Here is a 23,235-nt window from a genome sequence, read left to right as displayed (position 1 = left end):
CTGGGAATAGGGGCCAGGTGTGCATAATGACAGTGACACAGCGAGGTGAGTTTTAAAAGTCCTGTAGGACTACTGTTTTGAGGATAAGTGTTTTGATGTGATTTTCTATTGTATTTGCATTGACCTCAGAGTGGTTAGAGGGACAATAGAGCCCTGAGTGCCAGGCAATTAGGATGGTCCTTCTGTGGCTCAGTTGGTAGAGCATGGCGCTTGTAACGCCAGGGTAGTGGGTTCGATTCCCGGGACCACCCATACGTAGAATGTATGCACACATGACTGTAAGTCGCTTTGGATAAAAGCGTCAGCTAAATGGCATATATTATTATTATTATTATTATTATTTTATATATTAGGACCCGATGGTCGTTACCAAAAGCATGTCCAGAGACCATAAAAGGAGATTATCGTGACTCAACGGTCACATGGCATTTTACTGCCAGTGTGGCGGTAACACGGTCACCGCAACAGCCCTAATCCTGTCTTCCTGTGTCCCTCCTCTCTCCCAGACCTGAGGAAGAACTTTGAGCAGGACCCCCAGGGGAGGGAGGTGCCCATTAAAGGCATGATTGTGTTGCACTGCCGTCCACCAGAGGGAGTGCCTGTCGCAGAGGTAAGGCCTGCATGTTTTAACTCACAAGTATATACCGATTTTTATAATGCTTTTCTCATGGAGAGTGGTATAATGCATTATAGCAGCATCAAGTCGTTTTTTTTTTGGTTGCCCACAAAGCATTTGTCAGTCACATGTATGTGTCCCATTTGGATGACTTCTACTCCGGGTTTACATCATCCAAAGGCACATCCTCATTTCTCTGTGAAGAGATGATTGTTCCCATTTGAACTGTCTCCACTACGAGCCCCATTCCCTTCAGCATCTGAGTGACTGGCTCTTGTTATGTGTTTACCTCAGAGTGGAGATGGTGATATAGGCCTGCTGTATGCTTCAGGCCATATCTATCTCCTCGCATCCCCACGTTGTATAGTGAAGGGATGTAGAGTTATGACTTATTAAGGTGCCATGGATATTATTTGTGTGGCTGCTCCTCTCCGTTCTCATGTCGCGTTCATCTTCAGGGTGAATAAGAAATCAGGTTTTCACCAGCATGTTTACTTTCAGTGGTATGAATGTGTGTCCAACCATGTGTGTCTTGTACATTTGCATGTTTATTGGATTGCCTTGGATTGGTGTGTGTGTGTGTGTGTGTGTGTGTGTGTGTGTGTGTGTGTGTGTGTGTGTGTGTGTGTGTGTGTGTGTGTGTGTGTGTGTGTGTGTGTGTGTGTGTGTGTGTGTGTGTGTGTGTGTGTGTGTGTGTGTGTGTGTGTGTGTGCCCGCCTGCTTGCCGGCATATGTTTTTGGTGTTAATGTGTGTTCGCACCTTCCTGCCACTGGTTTAACGCAGTTTCTCTGGACACCTCCCACAAGGTCAGAGCCCCCCCCCCCTCTAAATCTAATGAGTCATCCAGACAGCCACTCACAAAGAATTGACTACCGATTGCTGTCCATGGTGCTGAAATTGCAACGTGTATATGCAAAGCTATGATAGTCTTTCTGTGGTGCCAGAGCATGTCGCCTATAGCTTCGCTTTAGCTAATGAATAAATCTTTATTTGTAGGCCTATTTGGTTGTCATTTTCACATGTTAAGCCTGACATTTCACAATGTTATACACGGTGTTGCAAGGCTGCCATGCTGGGTGGTTCGATACAATCGCATACTAATCAGCATACTGATCAGCATACTAATCAGCAACCAATAGATATTTGTTGAATATACAACTGCCCTGTGCAGCCTACTTGAACCTGCATGACATGAGCCATCCTCTCTCCCAGCTTGGATAGAAAGTTGTTGTGTGTTAAACCAGTCTAATAATGCAAAACACGAGCTTACCTTGGATTGTTTCATTATGCAGTCGAGCCTACTATCTATAGCTGTATACAGTGTTTAGCTGCTATTTAGCTGCTATTTATAAACTTGTTATAAAGATTACACATCAAATAGCCTAACAATGAGGAAAAAAGTAGTTGGCTTGAGGAAAAATGTTACCATTATTGTTGAACCTCGGGAGGTTTTGTCTGGCTAATAGCCTAAACAAATGGGCTGCAATCAAGGTACATTCAATTAAATCAAATCTGAGAGCCTCCCCTGACTTCTGAAGTCCTTTTTCTGCTTCTCTCTCTCTCTCTCTCTCTCTCTCTCTCTCTCTCTCTCTCTCTCTCTCTCTCTCTCTCTCTCTCTCTCTCTCTCTCTCTCTCTCTCTCTTTTTCTCTTAGACAAAAATCCTCTCTGTGTCTGTGCTTTTTATTTTTAAACATAGAGGCCTATAGTAGCTACAGTAGGCGACTGCGTCACCTTGCATTTTTTGTGCGTAAATGTTTTCACCAAGCAGGATGCTGTGGTAGCCATGTTGGTTAAGTGTGCCTTGAGTTCGACATAAATCACAGACAGTGTCACCAGCAAAGCACCCCGACACCATCACACCTCCTCCTCCATGCTTCACAGTCGGAATCACACATTCGGAGATCATCCGTTCACCCACACTGCATCTCACAAAGACACGGCGGTTGGAACACGAACTCTCAAATTTGGACTCCAGACCAAAGGACAAATTTCCACGGGTCTAAGGTCCATTGCTCGTGTTTCTTTACCCAAGAAAGTCTCTTCATATTATTGGTGTCCTTTAGTAGTGGTTTCTTTGCAGCAATTCAACCATGAAGGCCTGATTTACACAGTCTCTTCTGAACAGTTGATGTTGAGATATGTCTCTTACTTGAACTCTGTGAAGCAGGTATTCGAGCTGCAATTTTTAGGCTGGTAACTCTAATGAACTGATCCTCTGCAGCAGAGGTAACTCTGGGTCTTTCATTCCTGAGAACCAGTTTCATCATAGCACTTGATGGTTTTTGCGATTGCACTTGAAGAAACTTTCAAAGTTCTTGAAATGTTCTGTATTGACTGACCTTCATGTCTTAAAGTAATGATGGACTGTTGTTTTTCTTTGTTTATTTGAGCTGTTCTTGCCATAATACGGACTTGGTCTTTTACCAAATAGGGCTGTCACGACTAGTCAAGGTGGGTAGAATCAGGCGCAGAGAGCAAATAATGAATAGAGGTTTATTCTCCGGTGAACAACAAACACGGACAACCCAAAATACAAACAGGGTGAAAAATATCCAAAACAGGAAATAACAGACAAACCGGAGAAATAAAACACAAAAACACCGACAGCCGAAACGAAATGACAAAAACAAACAATCCCGCACAAAACAAGGGCGGGACAACCTACATTATATACAGATACTAATAAACTAACACACAGGTGAAAACAATTAGACAAAACCAACAGATAACCGAAAAAGGGATCGGTAGTGGCTAATAGGACGGTGACGACGACCGCCGAGCACAGCCCGAACGGGCAGGAGAGCCAACCTCGGCGGAAGTCGTGACAAGGGCTGTATACCCCCTACCGTGTCACAACACAACTGATTGGCTCAAATGCATTAAGAAGGAAAGAAATTCCACAAATTAACTTTTAAGAAGGCACACCTGTTAATTCAAATGCATTCCAGGTGAGTGTGCAAAGCTGTCATCAAGGCAAAGGATGGCTATTTGAAGAATCTCAAATATAAAATATATTTTCATTTGTTTCACACATTTTTGGTTACTACATTATTCCATATGTGTTATTTCATAGTGTTGATGTCTTCACTATTACTCTACAATGTAGAAAATATTGAAAAATAAATAAAAACCCTTGAATGAGTAGTTGTTCTTAAACTTTTGACCGGTAGTGTACGTACTTATTTAATTTATTTCATAAACAAAGTTTTGCTAACACCCAATGTCCCTGTGTGAAAAAGTTAGTCACCATTTACACTCATAACTAGTTGTGCCACCTTCAGCTTCATTGACTCTAACCAAACACTGCACTATCACTATGTTGCTTCCCCTGTCTGCTATTCTGTGGAAGGGGTGTATGGTCCAAGTCTGGGTTTAATGATTTAAAATATCTGGAAGGGTCTCTTTTCCAAGCTCAAAAGGTTAAACATCCACACGCAACACCATGGGCCAGAGAAGGTTGAATACACTGGCCATGCTGTCAATCCAGCATGACTTCATTCAGAGAATGCCAGACTTTGATGACAAAGTTTGACCACAAGAAGGAACGCCGCGCCACCTTCCTGTTCAGGCGAGCACAGCCCAACAAACGAGTCCAAAAAATATGTCTTGTATGCATAAACGATGTAATATGCCAGGGGAAAAAATGTATTCTGTAGCTAAGAAAGTAATACTAAGTGTATGTTGTGTACTAAGCTGTTAGTAGCCCATGTGTCTCACCCTATGAATTTAGTCCCTCTCCCCCTCAGAACTTAGCCTACTGTTCTGACTCATGTACTTTTCTCCACCAGGAGGGGATATATATATATATATATACTGTTGTTGCCTCTGTAATCATGTATGCCAGTGGCAGTCTCTTCCCATTGAAATATTTTTTTTCACCAAAAAGTTCAATAATAGACCCATGTAATTCGAATTGATATTGTCGGTATATTTTCTATGAAATGGATGCTCGTGATGGTATTTTCTTTCTTTTTTAGACCACATAGGCCTAATAGAATACTTGAAATGGTGTCTCTCTATCTCTCTCTATCTCTCTGTGATGACTTAAAGAAGAGTAAAGTTAAGGCCTCAACATCTTGCTGAATTTATTTGAATTTCTGTCAGTGTCCATTCAGGGTCATTTGCTTGCACTTGCTTATACTTGTGTTTATGATATACGAATGATATACTGGACATAAACGTAATAATGTTTGTGTATGGTTCAAAAGTCTAATCGCGTGACAATGATCGAAACACACAATCAAGACTACTTGTAACTGTCGCTTCTGCAGAGAGATCGTTTTCTTAACTTAAACTCATAAATAACTAGGCCTACCTAAGAAGCATTAGGCTCTCAGTCTGATATGTGCTTTTGAACACCTGAGTAAGTGCCACTCATTGCGCTTGCATCGTCGTAGCCTTGACCACAGCAGTGGTATATCAGTATCCTCTTACTTTCAATTAGTTCAATGATTTATTTTTCAAGACCTGAGGCACTTTAATCAGTCACATTCTTGAAGCCCAAGAATCAAATACTTAGCTTCCTAGCAAATATGGATATTAAAAACGTTTAGTAATGACTTTTGGAGGGTTACTGTCAAATAGTCATCAATGACTGGCGCACCGGCCCCCAGAGCTTGTGGGCCACCCGCCTTGCAGGGGCCGCTGGGGTGTCCGGTACGCCAGTGCTTCCTGCGTGTGTGTGTTCTTACACTTGTGTGTCTATGACAGGTGTGTCAAACTCATTTTGACAAGAGAGGCATTTTTGGTCTTCAACGAGGTCCGGAGTGCCGCACTGAGAGTTGGTTATATTTCCTCGCCCTCAGAATTTGCACAAAAGAACAAACAAAAAAAAGTTGTCCATGTGATGTGATGGCGGCGCTGAGGAGGGCGCGCATCTTGCCGGTTGCTGCTCAACTTAGCTTTTTTTATGGCTATTTTTACGTTCGTTATTGCTTTGTTTGCTCAGAATGTTTGTGCAATAATTTCCTACGATCACAAGCACTTCTGGATCATTAATCGGAAGCTATGTGCTTATTTCTCAGCCTCCCAGATCAGGAATACTGCATTAGTTCCTTTGTTCCCCGCACGGCGGGCTCACCAGTCGCCGCTGACCAAGATGACTGAAGGCAAACGCTGGCGACAAAGAAGAGGAAGGAAAGGGGGACTCCAAGCTAGGCTAAACGGATGGGCTACACGGCCTCCTCCTCCTAGTATCCTGATGTTCGCTGGGGAAGAAAACTTTGTGACCTTGCAGACATCAGGGATCAGCTGTGTCTTAGTTTTTACAGCGACATGGCATACGGACAATGCTGCTATTCAACCAGGCGGCTTTTCCATTTTCCCTATGGATGGAACGGAAGCTTCTGGTAAGAATAGGGGGAGGTGTACCGAAGTTGAAACCATCTCTCGAGATCCTGTTCACCCAACCAGGAGATTCTGATGCAAAATGCCGGCCCCACTATATACCTTTGAAATGTACGTGTTATTATCACAACCGTGTACATACCGCCACAAGAAAACACCAAGGCAGCACTCAGTGAACTGTACAAGAACATTAGCCAGCAAGAATCCTCTCACCCGGAAGTCTTTATTTTCCAGGGTGATTTTAACCAAGCACGTTTAAAACAAATGTTTCTAAAATATCACCAACATGTAGCCTGCCCCATGAGAGAAAACAATGTACCGGACCATGTATATGCAAACATGTATTTGTGACGCGTACAAAGCCATCCCCTGCTCCCACTTCGGCCAATCAGATCATGTCTCTCTGTTACTTAAGTTGCTGCCTACAAGCGGCAACTTAAGAGGGAGCCACTAACACAGAGAACAGTGTGGCGCTGGACAGAGGAGGCAAACTCAATGCTGCAGGACTGTTTTGAGAATACTGATTGGAATACATTATAGACACAAAAGTATGTGGACACCCCTTCAACTTAGTGGATTCGGCTATTTCAGCCGTTGCTGACAGGTGTATAACATCGAGCACACAGCCATGCAATCTCCATAGACAAACATTTGCAGTAGAATGAACTTACCGAAGAGCTCAGTGACTTTCAACGTGGCACCGTCGCCGGATGCCACCTTTCCAACAAGTCAGTTCATCAAATTGCTGCCCTGCTAGAGCTGCTCCGGTCCATTGTATGTGCTGTCATGGTCATCTGTAAGTGCTGTTATTGTGAAGTGGAAACCTCTACGAGCAACAATGGCTTAGCAGCGAAGTGGTAGGCCACACAAGCTCACAGAAAGGGACCAACTGTCCTCGGTTACAACACTCACTACTGAGTTCCCGAACTGCCTCTGGAAGCAACATCAGCACAAGAACTGTTCGTCATGCCCCGTGCACAAAGCAATGTCCATACAGAAATGTTTTGTCAAGATCAGTGTGGAAGTACTTGACTGGCCTGTACAGAACCCTGATCTCAACCCCATCAAACACCTTTGGGATGAATTGGAATGCCGACTGAGAGCCAGGACTAATCACCCAACATCAGTGCCCAGTGTGGCTGAATGGAAGCAAGTCCCTGCAGCAATTTTACAGTGGAAGTGGAAGCTGTTATAGCACCAAAGGGGGGGGACCGACTCCATATTAATGGCCATGATTTTGGGATGAGATGGTCGACAAGCAGGTGTCTACATACTTTTGGTCATGTTGTGTACCTTATTCACCAAAACATATTGATATCAGGATGTAAACCTCATTGTTTGCTGCCTCCAGCACTTCGAGACGCACTGTTTCAAGTCAGTCATAACGTGGCTAATAGCTTAGCTTATCTATTTACGTCGCTATTTATTTAGAAAGCTAATTATATGGATCCTAACATTAGCTAGCTAGCTGCTGGGAAGTTGACATGTCATTGGAGGAGTGGGTGAGTGGACGACTTTTCCGTCATATCGTATTTCGGTGGCTACAGCTAGAGATGCAGGTGTCATTTGGTTATCTAGCAAGGATAGTGAATCACTGATAGAGGAAAATATAGTTTAGATGATCAATTATGTATACATTAATGATTAGAACCATTCATGCTAATACTATTATGTTATGATTTGAAAAGTATGGGTTCTTGTACTGTTACTGAAAATATAAGCAGAAATGAATTGTGTCTGTGTCTCCTGGGAAAGTTTTAAGGAGGGATAAGATAGTTTTTCAAACAGATAAGAATGTTTTGGTTGGATTCCATTAGTCGAGAGAAGTATATCCTTTAGGCAGGTTGGAATGTAGTTTATGAGGGGAGTGAAACTATCTCCAGGACCGAATACTACGCCATTGTAAGGCTGGGAGAGGGGGTGTAACTGATGACGTCATTTTATGTCTTCTTTAGATTTAAAATGTAATGTTCTTTGTATTTTGGGTCAGTACTCATCAAGAATAAATGCTGAACTTGTTTTTAAGACTGGTCTCTTGCTAATTCATGCAAATGATAAACTTACAACTTATCATGAAATAGAAATGAGTGCGAATTGAATTGATTTTGGCAATAAAACATAAAGGGATTTAGAATTCCTCTATCAATCACCTTGCTAGCTAGCTATGTTGTTAGCATATCTCTTAGGTGTCAATCAAATGTATTGGGCATCAATCAAATGGGAAGGCAGGCAGGCAAGTTCCCATTCAGTTGTCGGAACATGGGTAAAAAGCATGTATTGGCAGGCAAGCTACAGAAGGGTGAGCAGGCTACTATTCCCCATCGTTGATCATTGCAATTTTGATGGTCAACTACATGTTTAAAACATTTGAGAGGGTATTTCCTCATTAGATTTGAGCTCATCAGGCTCGGGCGAACATTGATTAGTTGCTGATCTGTTTGTTGTTGTTGATGTGCATAGGCAACTGAGGGAGAGAGAGCCTACATGTTCATGGTTGTGTGACCAATAGGACTGTAAAAGTTCCCAAATGTAAGTGGACTCCCATGGTATTTACATATTTACAGAAATCCATAGAGGTGTATTTTGTGAATTTTGGTAAATGCTTTCTAATGATCTAAAGTCGTGCTGTTGTTACTGCCTGTAAACACACAGTCCAGTTCAAAGTTAATGATGGCAGGCCCATTGCATATAGGTCTAATGTAGCTCTGATTTGATTATGGTGCACCGTTCTGATATAGGTCTAATGTAGCTCTGATTTGGTTATGGTGCACCGTTCTGCGTCGAGTCCGGTCCTGATGTGCGTTCAGTTCGCTTCAACGGTTGCTGCGTTGGACTTTGAGGTATGTTTTCTCCCATTAGGTTTTATTTACTGTAGGGTCTATCACTCGTACAAACACACGGCTGCTTTCCCACTCTGTATTGCTATAGAATATTCACAAATGCCTCACTCTATGTCATTCCCAAGCATTCTATGGAAGTATGAAAATGTGAAAATGTCCGTATCTAAGTGCTTGCGTCCCAGTTAATGTAAAATAAATAAAAAAAGGTGTCATCTTCTTCCTGGGGGAGTATGTGAACAGATTATAATATGATTTCATGTTGCTAAAACGCTGCCAGTTCCACTTTAATGGACTTTACCACCCCTGTTGTGAATGTAGCTCGGAAGACATTTTGGATCAGAGAAAGGTTCAGAAACTGTTTAGAGTTGATCAGCTGACCTACTGTGTTTTTTTTTGGGCTGCCACGACTTAATTTACTTTGGTCATGCTGTTTATTTGAATGCTGTTTCACATTTTGATGCAATTTGCATCGTGTTATGATTTCATGAAAACACATTATTGCTGAGCTAATACAAGCCGTGCACAGATGAATCAACATTTGACTCAACATTAACTAACTTGCCAACAGTTCACCAGATTTATCTATGCACATGTAATGGTTGTGATTGTCCATACTGTTTGAAAGCAATGCACCATATATCATCACAGTATCCTAATATATGCCATTTAGCAGACGCTTTTATCCAAAGCGACTTACAGTCATGTGTGCATACATTCTACGTGTGGGTGGTCCCGGGAATCGAACCCACTACCCTGGCATTACAAGCGCCATGCTCTACCAACTGTGCTACAGAAGGGGTATCCTCTCTGTTTCTTTGTTCTGTTCGCTCAGACAATGTCAACAATGGTGTAGTGCTGTTTTGTTAGGTACTGTAACGCCCCCCAAAAAAATGTAAATGGTGTTATAATTTCTCAATCAATGTTTGTACCGACAGATTATCGTTTAGCATTTTAGAATATGCGTAAAATGCATCCTTAAGTTCTCATGTGTGACGCGGCGGTCTAAAGCACTGCATCATAGTGCTGGAGGTGTCACTACGGCCCCGGGTTCAATCCCAGGCTGTGTCACAGCTGGCCGTGACCGGGAGACCCATGAGGCAGCGCACAATTGGCCCAGCATCGTCTGGTTTAGGGAAGGGTTTGGCCTGCTGGGATGTCCCATCGCTCTAGCAACTCCTTGTGGTGGACCCGGGCGCCTGCAAGCTGACTTCGGTTGCCAGTCGGACGGGGTTTCCTCTGACACATTGGTGCGGCTGGCTTCTGGGTTAAGGGAGCAGTTTGTGTTTTGGAGGACGCATGGCTCTCGGCCTTCACCTCTCCCAAGTCCATAGGGGATATGTAGAGATTGGACAAGACTGTAACTACCATTTGGGGAGAAAAAATATACCCTCAAACACCAAATTAGGCATACTTAATCTGTCAATCGCGAATAATAAAGTATTGTTTTACTGATGATCATTTGATCTCAATCAGTTTCATGGGATTATGCATTTAGATCTTGAATTATCTCGGTTTCGTGAGCGAATTAGAGCAGATGGTGGTGACCAGAGATGGGCCGTATTGTTAAATGTATTTAAAATATAGTATTTTGTCACTTGTATTACACTGATCTTAACTACTCTCCGATGTATTTTGTATTTTGTACGTACAAAATACTGTACACCATTCTACACCATTTTTTTGTGGTTCACATTTTGTTGCCCCCCCTTGCATTGGTATCAGAAGTCTGATAGCACTATGGTGTGATAAGAGCATCTGCTAAATGAACTATATATAAATGTACATGTAACAATCTTGATAAATACTTTGTTGAGGGATAATGAACTTGATATGATTGTGATATGTTGTTGTGTCACCAACTGTAGCTATCTTAAGATGAATGCACTAATTGTAAGTCGCTCTGGATAAGAGCATCTGCTGAAATGGCAATGTAAAAATTAACAATTGTAAATCATGTTGAGTATTACTCTAATGGGCTTCGCCCTGAAACAAAGCCAATACTAATACCCAGGGTGCTTTGCAGTTCATTTATGCATTTACATTTAGCAGACACTCTTAAACAACAACATATCAGTTATAGCAAGAAACACGTTTTTGTCACCGTTACTGAGAATGTTGATGCTGTTCGGGCCAGCTACTTGCACATTTATTGTTGTATGTTACAATACAAAATACATGTATATTATTTAAATAATTTTATACTTTGACTTTTATGGTATTTTGTATCTGTATTTTGACATTTATGCCCATCCCTGGTGGTAACAAATAGCATAGCTAGGCCTACTTTTATATTATATATATATATAAATGTTTCAATCAAAGCACATATTTTGCCTAGTGATGCCGTGGCACGCGCACACTGTTGGCTTTTAGCCAGCCACATGAGAAAAATAATGTGACCACTCAGCTAATCATCCTAAAATCTCATAAGAAATAAAGTGTTGTTTTTGGTCTTAACGGTATCGTTATACTTTGCTATTCTATTCGGTTACGTTGTGTGGAATACTAAATAGTATATGACTTTGCAGACATTGATTCAGCTTTGATCTAACTTAGTAAACAAGCACCACTGTGAGAAGTGGCGGAGCGAGGCTCCGGTGCGCTCCGGCAGCACTACACCCCTGAATGTCACTCCATCTGGCTCAGTAGTAATGGAGCCAAAATGGCAAAGTCAGTCGCTGCTTGTGTCCCAGAGTACAGCTGGTGGGGACTATGACTGGAGCAGACACATCTGAACTAGATGCTTGATGGCAGTATCTACACTCCCCTCTGTATGTATTTGGACAGTAAAGCTAACATTTTGAATTTGGCTCTATACTCCAGCCTTTTGGATTTGAGATCAAATGTTTCATACCAGGTGACAGTACAGAATGTCACCTTTTATTTGTGGGTATTTTCATACATATCTGTTTTACCTTTTAGAAATGAAAGCACTTTATTACCTAGTGTCCCCATTTGAAGAAGTCATAAGTATTTAGACAAATTCACTTATTGTGTATTAAAGTGGTCAACGGTTTAGTATTTGGTCCCATATTCCGTGCACACAATGAAGACATCAGGTTGTTGGATGCATTTAAAAGCTTGTTTTGCTTGTGTTTCGGGTTATGTTTGCCCAGTAGGAATTGAATTGGAAAAAAAATATTGTGTAATTTTGGAGTCACTTTGATAGTAAGTAAGAATATAAGATGTCTGCGAACACTTCTAGATGAATATGGATGCTACCGTGATTATGGATAATCATAAAAGAGTCATGAATGATGATGAGTGAGAAAGTTACAGAGGGACAAAGATCATACCCCCCAACAAATGCTTCCCTACCTGTCACGCCCTGACCTTAGAGAGCCTTTTTATTTCTCTATTTGGTTCGGTCAGGGTGTGATTTGGGTGGGCATTGTAGTTTGTCTGTTTCTTTGTTGGCCGGGTATGGTTCCCAATCAGAGGCAGTTGTCTATCGTTGTCTCTGATTGGGAATCATACTTAGGCAGCCTTTTTCCCCCACGTGTTTATGGGTAATTATTTATTTTCTGTGCGCAACGGTTGTGTCACGGGCGGTTTCTGTTAACCTGTTTTTTTGGGGGGGAAGGTTTCACTTTGATTAAAGATGTGGAATTACATGCGCGCTGTGCCTTGGCTCATTTATGACAGGAAGTTTGAAGACAGTGAACGTGACACTACTCCATCATAGGTAATGGTGAGAGGTTAGTATGTTCTTTTTGTAGCCTCTAACTTTGTCGCCTCTCACTCATCATTATTCATGATTCATTTATGATTTTTATTAATCATGGCATTATCAGGACTTGTTTACATGTAGAAGTGTTCAGAAACATCATATATATATATATATATATATATATATATATATATATATATATATATATACTGACTTAGAAAGTAAACCACTCCAGTCATTATTCACCGTTCAAATCCAATTGGGCAAAACATAACCCAAAACAAACTGTAAATGCATCCAACGAGTTTGTAGAGCTTGATGTAGTAGTTGTGTGCTATTGGACCAAATACTACACTTTTCACGACTTTAATACACTATAAGTGAATTAGTCCAAATACTTATAACTTCTAAATCAGATACCGTATGTGTGGAAATATCCTCAAATTAAAGGTGACATTCTGTACTGTTGTGTCATATGAAGAGGGAAGTGTATAAACACCCGGCTGTTTTGTACAACGGAGCCAAGATGGTTCCGTTGTACACCTGGTTTATTGATAGATCCGGCAGAAAATAAAATATTTTTGTCATGTTTAATTGTGTTGCAAATGTAACGCAATAGGAAGTGAAGGATCATCCCTGGTAAATGATGAAAGTAGCATAATGAAAACACAATTACAGTATCAGCCACAATGAAAGGCCCATATTAACTGTCAGGAAGAGGATCACACAGATTACTCGAGGCAATAAAAGGAAAAAACTTTGAAGATGTGGACAGGAAAAAAATACTTTTCAATAACTTTGGGAGAGGAACATTTTTTACTTCACAATCATTAGGCTTCGTATTAAGCAACCAATCTTCCACCCCTAAATTGTAATTAATCATTAAGTCGGCTGATCCAAAGTAATTTAAAGTGCTTAAAATGTCATTATTCACTGATAAACATAACATTTCCAAACGACGGCGAGATAAGACAAGGACACACCGAAGGTTTAGTGCACAGCCTCCACCGCCCCCACCACAGCGTAATGTCACTGTCACATTCCGAAAGCTCATTTGTTTAATGTGATTTCTCCAAAAGTCACCGGAGCGTCGATGGGGAAAAGGCTGGACATGATTGAGGGAGGAGGGGATGGAGAGGAAGGAGTGATGGAGGAGGCGTAAGGGGCTTGTTAATGAAACTCATAGTTAATTGAGTTGGATGGAAGGAAACGAGCAAATGCCGCAATGTTTGGTAATTGCCTTGTTGTCGCTTTCACTTCCACTGTTAATGAATGTAAATGTGGCGGCCGGTTACTTTTTTTGTTTCGGAGTGATCAGTTATTACACCTGATTTTTATGTAGGTGCTGATTGGAATGACCTGATTGGCGCTTAGCTTTGTTGTTGAGCCAAGGTTGGGAAGTAGTAGCTCTGGCTCCTTTGGTTAATTCTCTGCAAATGAGGTGCGCGGGGCGCTGCCACGGATGTCAACTTTTTCATCTCTGCAATTTCGAGCAGCTTCAAACCGTCACAATAAATATCAATGCCTCCATACCGCTCCCACCGTGGGCGTGCCAGCCTCCCCGCCCCCTGCTGGCTCGCTCCTGTCATGACACCAGTAGATATGGCACAACCCTGTACCATGACACACTTGAGGACAGTCTGACCAGTCAAACGAGATGGGTTATCAAGACAGACTGCCACACTGTCAGTATCAGTTTGTCCAGACGGAACAGACACAGGAGTAACAGATGGTTGTGGGAGACCGAGGCCATGAAAAGCCCTGTGCTTCTCATTTGTGGAATAAGTTAATTAGGCAACTTTTAATTAATGTATAAAGTGTTTCCATTACATATGTGTGTTCTATTTTGTTTGCGCCTTCAGCTTAAGACATGTGCTTCACCAATTAAAATGATTTGTTACGGTTTAAGAGCAAATCAACTTGGGGAGACGGCGTCAGACACTTATCAACACACACACACACACACACAAACCTTCATTATGTGCAATCACTCAATCACACACTTCATATACACACACACCTCAGAGTGGACATGGCTCAACCCAATGCAACTTGATGCCTTCTAATTGGAACAAATGTGGCAAATGACTGTAAACAAATCCATGTCCCACCCTCCCTGAGCTTTATGTCCCTACGTCCTTATCACAGACCCTACGTCCTTATCACAGTCCCTACGTCCTTATCACAGTCCCTACGTCCTTATCACAGTCCCTTATCACAGTCCCGTCCTTATCGTCACAGTCCCTATCCTTATCAGTCCCTACGTCCTTATCACACAGTCCCTACCTTATCACAGTCCCTACGTCCTTATCACTGTCCCTACGTCCTTATCACAGTCCCTACCTTATCACAGTCCTTCCTTATCATCCTACGTCCTTACAGTCCCTACGTCCTTATCACAGTCCCTACGTCCTTATCACAGACCCTACGTCCTTATCACAGTCCCTTATCACTGTCCTTATCACAGTCCTTATCACAGTCCCTACGTCCTTATCACAGTCCTTATCACAGTCCCTACGTCCTTATCACTGTCCCTACGTCCTTATCACAGTCCCTACGTCCTTATCACAGACCCTACGTCCTTATCACAGTCCCTACGTCCTTATCACAGACCCTACGTCCTTATCACAGTCCCTACGTCCTTATCACAGTCCCTACGTCCTTATCACAGTCCCTACGTCCTTATCACAGTCCCTACGTCCTTATCACAGTCCCTACGTCCTTATCACAGTCCCTACGTCCTTATCACAGTCCCTACGTCCTTATCACAGTCCCTACGTCCTTATCACAGTCCCTACGTCCTTATCACAGTCCCTACGTCCTTATCACTGTCCCTACGTCCTTATCACTGTCCCTACGTCCTTATCACAGACCCTACGTCCTTATCACAGTCCCTACGTCCTTATCACAGACCCTACGTCCTTATCACTGTCCCTACGTCCTTATCACTGTCCCTACGTCCTTATCACAGTCCCTACGTCCTTATCACAGTCCCTACGTCCTTATCACAGTCCCTACGTCCTTATCACAGTCCCTACGTCCTTATCACAGTCTCCGTATCCTCCACTCCCAACCAACCCCAACAGCCAGACTCCGGGACTGCCACCACAGAATGCAAATCACTGCCCACACACACACACAGACAGACAGAGAGAGAGATATTAAACAATAAAGCAGAAACATTAGAGAGATGGAGAGAGTGGGGAGGAGGAAGAGGAAGTCTGGATGAGCAACAACACAAAGGTCATCATTAGACAGTGATAAATAATACATGACTAGTAAAGACAAATGGTGTGATGGTGAAAATAAGTTGAATAACCCTGTTTTATGTGTGAATAAATACATCCACAATTGGGGGGGGGGGAATCATAAACAATATGGCTTCCTTTTTTGGTTTGGCAGGTTCTTAGTGCTGACCCCCTCTGAGTACATGTCGTTGGTAGCAGTGCTGGAGAAAGTAGTTGGAAGGGCAACGTGGGGGTTGATTAGTCATTAAAGGCCAGGAACGATTGTGTGGAGAGAAAGGAAGAGAAGGGCCACCAGCTTAGTTTCTCTTGGCGCTCTGGAGCAGAACTGTGAAAAGAGTGGAATTAAAAGCACATGATGAAAGACTTCTCTGGCCATCAAAGGGAGAGAAAAAAAGCCACTTGTGACATGACTGGTGATTTATGGATTTCTCTGCTCGCATTTGTCTATTGGGGGCATTACCAAAGAGCAAAGCAATCTCTGAGGTTGTCTGTTATTGGTGGTTCTGGTATTCTACTGGCAAATGGACACACACACCAACAGGGCTCCCAGTGGGGTGGGGAGAATTGTTTTTTGTCGTCAAACACACAGTCATAAATCAAGCTTTGCTCCCAAATGCCCTGGCTAGTCGCTCTCATTGAGCACCTCCACCCAAAGGCACATTCATTTCAATTTACTGGGCCAGCCATGCGATATAGGGAAGTATCAGTGGAGCGTTAGTTTAGTTTGTAATTCCTAATTACTTTCGCTCACAACATGGCTTCTGAATTGCTAATGGTTGGAGTGTGTGACCCTGCTGAGAGCTTTGCTTTGATTGGTTGAGGGGGGGCTGGGAATCCCTCTGATTGGTTGAAGGGAGGCTGGGAGTTGCTTACATAGGCTGATTCTAATAGTGAGGGTTGGAACGCCTATTTCGGGCCAGTGAATTATATGTATGTAGTGATCGATAGAGCATTGACATTAAATTCAGGGTGAGTCATTAGGAAATATTTAGTTTACAATGTTACTCCAAACCTGTGCAAGAATGATTTCAAATGTACCTTTTTAGCAGCCTCACTCCCATTCTTCATTCTGATTGGTGGATTTCTGATTTTGACCAATGGCAGCCTCACTCCTTAATTAATCTCTGTTGTTCTAGGTGGAGTGGTTGAAGAATGAGGAGCCGGTGGGCTCGGATGGGAATATCGACACGCGGGCGGACCACAACCTGATCATCCAGAAGGCGCGTTTGTCTGACTCGGGAAACTACACATGTCTGGCCAGCAACATCGTGGCCAAGAGACGCAGCCTCACCGCCACTGTGGTCGTATTTGGTAAGACAACTGGATTGTATTCATTAGGACACACCGTAGCAAAATAATTCAAAATATTGTGCAATTAGCGTTTCTTATTGGACAACTTCAGGTAGCCCGTCCTGCTTTATTCTATTTCGTACCTAATGAATACAACCTTTCCCTATGCAGCAGACCTTATATACCCTTTATTTCGATTACTTTGAGCATTTGATTGAGTCAGTCTTGAGAGACAGACAGCATTTTCACTTTTGGGACTATTCTTTTTTTTGAATTTTCCCCCTTTTCTCCCCATTTGTTTTTAGTAGCTACTGTCTTGTCTCATCGCTACAACTCCCGTACGGGCTCGTGAGAGACAAAGGTTGAAAGTCATGCGTCCTCCGATACACAACCCAACCAAGCCGCAGAGTCGCTGGTGCGCGATGAGACGGGGACATCCCTACCGGCCAATCCCTCCCTAACCAGGATGACACTAGGCCAATTGTGCGTCGCGGCCGGTTACGACAGAGCCTGAGCGCGAACCCAGAGTCTCTGATGGCACAGCTGGCGCTGCAGTACAGCGCCCATAACCACTGCGCCACCCGGGAGACCCCTTTTGGGACTAATCTAATTAGTTCCCATTGCACAAAGGCAAGCTCAATCAAGAGCAGCTTGATTTTGAGGGGTGCTCAATTGTTTCACTAAGTCACAGTGTAGTCAGACACAGAGTACAACAAATAAACCATACAGAGTTGTCCTATTTTGACACACAATTCATGGATATTTATGTGAGAATTTTCCTTGCAAACGACATCCCTTGTATTCTCTCTCGTATTTTACACTCAGCCTTTGTATTTTTCCGTCATTCGCCGTAGCCTGTCACATCACATGTATTTCTCTTCTTCTGTCTTTTAATGTACCTGCATGGGTACGTTCCACATGCCTTTTCCCATTGTTAGCATCTCCTTTCTCTTGACATGTATCTGAAGAAGATGCTTTCTGGCCTTCTGTCAATTCATTTACTCCAATCAGTCTCTCATAGGCAGCAGACAGCAGTAGGTGTTAATAGCAGTCAGAAGCTGACATGTCTCGGTGTTATGTTCCATCCTGTGACGGGAATGTGATGAGCAACTTCCTGGTTGAGCTTAAACACGACGAGATCTTTCAAGACATCGGGAAGGCTTTGACATGAGCTGTCAAAACTCCACAGCTGCGTGCCTGCTAGCTACCTGGAGGCTAGGATTCTCTGTTGCTTGTGCTTTCGCAGGCTCGTACTGTAGGAAGGAAGGAAAGAGTGATAGGAACCGAATAGCACCTATCATAACTCCACAGGACTGTGTGAACAGAAAGACAACGATCAAATCTAATTAATGAAACCTCGTGAAACATCTCTGAGTATTATATTTTTTTCCTCTTCTCTTATTTATTCAATCCCTCTCACAAACCCACTTTGCTAGTTCAAAACCTCCTCCTCTGTGTCAATGAGACCAAATCACCACACCGACAGTCATGAAGACAGCTGGAAATCCAGCTACTGTTTTTGTCTATACACAGAACTTGTTGAGGCCTATCAGTCATCTGTGTAGCTAAACTACTTGGCCAAAAGGTTGTCAAACATCTCATTCCAAAATCATGGGCATTAATATGGAGTTGGTCTGCCCTTTGCTGCTAGAACAGCCTCCACTCTTCTTGGAAGGCTTTCCTCTAGATGTTGGAACATTGCTGCGAGGACTTGCTTCCATTCAGCCACGAGTATTAGTGAGGTCGGGCACTGATGTTGGACGATTACGCCTAGCTCGCAGTCTGTGTTCCAATTCATCCCAAAGGTGTTTGATGGGGTTGAGGTCAGGACTCTGTGTAGGCCAGTCAAGTTCTTCCACGCCGATCTCGACAAACCATTTCTGCATGGACCATGCTGAAACAGGAAAGGGCCACCCCCAAACTGTTGCCACAAAGTTGGAAGTCAAGAAACCTCTAAAATGTCATTGTATGCTGTAGCATTAACATTTACCTTCACTTAAACTAAGGGGCCTAGCCCGAAACATGGAAAACGGCCCTAGACTATTATTCCTCCTACACCAAACTATACAGTTGGCATTATGCATTGGGGCAGGTAGCATTCTCCTGGCATCTGCCAAACCCAGATTCTTCCGTCGGACTGCCAGATAGGGAAGCGTGATTCATCACTCCAGAGAACATGTTTTCATTGCTCCAGAGTCCAATGGCGGCGAGCTTTACACCACTCCAGCGACGCTTGGCATTGTGCATGGTGATCTTAGGCTTGTGTGCGGCTGCTCAGCCATGGAACCCCATTCCATGAAGCTCCAGACAAACAGTTATTGTGCTGACGTTGCTTCCAGAGGCCGTTTGGAACTCAGTAGTGAGTGTCGCAAAGGAGCATAGACGATTTTTACGCGCTACGTGCTTCAGCACTCGGTGGTCCCGTTCTGCAAGTTTGTGTGGCCTACCACTTTACTGCTGAGCCGTTGTTGCTCCTAGACATTTTCACTTCACAGTAACAGCACTTACAGTTGACCGGGGCAGCTCTAGCAGGGCAAAAATTTGATGAACTGACTTGTTGAAGAGGTGGCTTCCTATGACGGAGCCATGTTGAAAGTCACTGAGCTCTTCAGTAAGGCCATTCTACTGCCAATGTTTGTCTATGGAGATTGCATGGCTGTGTGCTCTTTTTTATACACCTGTCAGCAATGGGTGTGGCTGAAATAGTCGAATCCACTAATTTTAATTGGTGTCCACATACATTTGTATATATAGTGCCTGACTGCCTGTCATGTTAATGATGAGCCTGGAGGGGGCTCTGCTGGGAGAGAGAGCCTACAGACAGACAGACAGATGTAGTGGAGTAATGTGTTCTCACACTGACATTTGTTTCCTGTCTGACGATGAATGATGATCAATGGACTCATAATCAGTCAATCACTCAGCTGCTTTTGAGCCTAGCACATCAGAGAGAGCGAGAGAGAGAGAGAGAGCTCTCTGACATGCCTTTGGTTTCTTGGCCTGTCACACTCCAGTGTTTTAGGCAGTTAGCCTGTGTGTGTGGAGGTTTTTTACTCTTCCCTCCCAATACTCTGCTGTCATGTTACATTTTACAGGCTTCTCTCCTTTCCCCCCCCTCTTTTTCTCTCCCTGTTCTTCTCTCTCTCCTTCTATCCTTCTCCTTCGACCTCCTTCCCATCTCCTTTGCCTATTTTCCATCTCTCCCTCTACTTCCTCCCTCCGTCTACACCTTTGTCCATCTCTTCCTCCCTCCTTCTACACCTTTGTCCATCTCTCCCTCTACTTCCTCCCTCCTTCTACACCTTTGTCCATCTCTCCCTCTACTTCCTCCCTCCTTCTACACCTTTGTCCATCTCTCCCTCTACTTCCTCCCTCTGTCTACACCTTTGTCCATCTCTCCCTCTACTTCCTCCCTCCTTCTACACCTTTGTCCATCTCTTCCTCCCTCCTTCTACACCTTTGTCCATCTCTCCCTCTACTTCCTCCCTCCTTCTACACCTTTGTCCATCTCTTTGTCCATCTCTTCCTCCCTCCTTCTACACCTTTGTCCATCTCTCCCTCTACTTCCTCCCTCCTTCTACACCTTTGTCCATCTCTCCCTCTACTTCCTCCCTCCTTCTACACCTTTGTCCATCTCTTCCTCCCTCCTTCTACACCTTTGTCCATCTCTTCCTCCCTCCTTCTACACCTTTGTCCATCTCTCCCTCTACTTCCTCCCTCCTTCTACACCTTTGTCCATCTCTCCCTCTACTTCCTCCCTCCTTCTACACCTTTGTCCATCTCTCCCTCTACTTCCTCCCTCTGTCTACACCTTTGTCCATCTCTCCCTCTACTTCCTCCCTCCTTCTACACCTTTGTCCATCTCTTCCTCCCTCCTTCTACACCTTTGTCCATCTCTCCCTCTACTTCCTCCCTCCTTCTACACCTTTGTCCATCTCTCCCTCTACTTCCTCCCTCCTTCTACACCTTTGTCCATCTCTCCCTCTACTTCCTCCCTCCTTCTACACCTTTGTCCATCTCTCCCTCTACTTCCTCCCTCCGTCTACACCTTTGTCCATCTCTCCCTCTACTTCCTCCCTCCTTCTACACCTTTGTCCATCTCTCCCTCTACTTCCTCCCTCCTTCTACACCTTTGTCCATCTCTCCCTCTACTTCCTCCCTCTGTCTACACCTTTGTCCATCTCTTCCTCCCTCTGTCTACACCTTTGTCCATCTCTCCCTCTACTTCCTCCCTCCGTCTACACCTTTGTCCATCTCTCCCTCTACTTCCTCCCTCTGTCTACACCTTTGTCCATCTCTCCCTCTACTTCCTCCCTCCTTCTACACCTTTGTCCATCTCTCCCTCTACTTCCTCCCTCCTTCTACACCTTTGTCCATCTCTCCCTCTACTTCCTCCCTCCTTCTACACCTTTGTCCATCTCTCCCTCTACTTCCTCCCTCTGTCTACACCTTTGTCCATCTCTTCCTCCCTCCTTCTACACCTTTGTCCATCTCTCCCTCTACTTCCTCCCTCCGTCTACACCTTTGTCCATCTCTCCCTCTACTTCCTCCCTCCTTCTACACCTTTGTCCATCTCTCCCTCTACTTCCTCCCTCCTTCTACACCTTTGTCCATCTCTCCCTCTACTTCCTCCCTCCTTCTACACCTTTGTCCATCTCTCCCTCTACTTCCTCCCTCCTTCTACACCTTTGTCCATCTCTCCCTCTACTTCCTCCCTCCTTCTACACCTTTGTCCATCTCTCCTCTACTTCCTCCCTCCTTCTACACCTTTGTCCATCTCTCCCTCTACTTCCTCCCTCCGTCTACACCTTTGTCCATCTCTCCCTCTACTTCCTCCCTCTGTCTACACCTTTGTCCATCTCTCCCTCTACTTCCTCCTCCTTCTACACCTTTGTCCATCTCTCCCTCTACTTCCTCCCTCCTTCTACACCTTTGTCCATCTCTCCCTCTACTTCCTCCCTCCTTCTACACCTTTGTCCATCTCTCCCTCTACTTCCTCCCCCTCTGTCTACACCTTTGTCCATCTCTTCCTCCCTCCTTCTACACCTTTGTCCATCTCTCCTCTACTCCTCCTCCTCCCTCCGTCTACACCTTTGTCCATCTCTCCTCTCTGTTCCTCCCTCCGTCTACACCTTTGTCCATCTCTCCCTCTACTTCCTCCCTCCGTCTACACCTTTGTCCATCTCTCCCTCTACTTCCTCCCTCCTTCTACACCTTTGTCCATCTCTCCCTCTACTTCCTCCCTCCGTCTACACCTTTGTCCATCTCTCCCTCTACTTCCTCCCTCCGTCTACACCTTTGTCCATCTCTCCCTCTACTTCCTCCCTCCTTCTACACCTTTGTCCATCTCTCCCTCTACTTCCTCCCTCCTTCTACACCTTTGTCCATCTCTCCCTCTACTTCCTCCCTCCTTCTACACCTTTGTCCATCTCTCCCTCTACTTCCTCCCTCCGTCTACACCTTTGTCCATCTCTCCCTCTACTTCCTCCCTCCTTCTACACCTTTGTCCATCTCTCCCTCTACTTCCTCCCTCCTTCTACACCTTTGTCCATCTCTTCCTCTACTTCCTCCCTCTGTCTACACCTTTGTCCATCTCTTCCTCTACTTCCTCCCTCCTTCTACACCTTTCTCCCCTCTACTCCCCCTCTACTTTGTCCTCCCTCCTTCTACACCTTTGTCCATCTCTCCCTCTACTTCCTCCCTCTGTCTACACCTTTGTCCATCTCTCCCTCTACTTCCTCCCTCCGTCTACACCTTTGTCCATCTCTCCCTCTACTTCCTCCCTCCTTCTACACCTTTGTCCATCTCTCCCTCTACTTCCTCCCTCCGTCTACACCTTTGTCCATCTCTCCCTCTACTTCCTCCCTCCTTCTACACCTTTGTCCATCTCTTCCTCTACTTCCTCCCTCCTTCTACACCTTTGTCCATCTCTCCCTCTACTTCCTCCCTCCTTCTACACCTTTGTCCATCTCTCCCTCTACTTCCTCCCTCCGTCTACACCTTTGTCTCTCCAGTGAACGGAGGGTGGTCATTGTGGACAGACTGGTCCGCCTGTAACGTGCGCTGTGGGCGAGGGGTCCAGAAACGCTCCCGTACCTGCACCAACCCCGCCCCTCTCAACGGGGGCACCTTTTGTGAGGGCATGTCTGTCCAGAAGAGTACCTGTAATGCCCTCTGCCCAGGTCTGTTTATCTATCTGTCTGTTCTCATTCTATTCAACTGT

At 44.2% G+C, this 23,235-nt stretch overlaps 1 protein-coding gene across 4 annotated transcripts in view; it reads left to right on the top strand.

Annotated features, from left to right (window-relative positions):
- LOC118385586 (netrin receptor UNC5D-like) overlaps positions 1-23,235 on the top strand; it is a 326,610-nt gene that overhangs the window by 231,010 nt on the left and 72,365 nt on the right. For all 4 annotated transcript variants that reach the window (XM_052521476.1, XM_052521475.1, XM_052521474.1 and 1 more), the window contains exons 4-6: positions 507-610; positions 16,859-17,033; positions 23,027-23,194. In XM_052521476.1, coding sequence (XP_052377436.1) covers positions 507-610; positions 16,859-17,033; positions 23,027-23,194 — 447 coding nt within the window. The remainder of the gene's footprint in view (positions 1-506; positions 611-16,858; positions 17,034-23,026; positions 23,195-23,235) is intronic.

Source organism: Oncorhynchus keta, chromosome 6 (genome assembly GCF_023373465.1).
Source record: "Oncorhynchus keta strain PuntledgeMale-10-30-2019 chromosome 6, Oket_V2, whole genome shotgun sequence".
Classification (NCBI taxonomy): Eukaryota; Metazoa; Chordata; class Actinopteri; order Salmoniformes; family Salmonidae; genus Oncorhynchus; species Oncorhynchus keta.
This window is presented reverse-complemented; position numbering and strand designations above follow the sequence as displayed.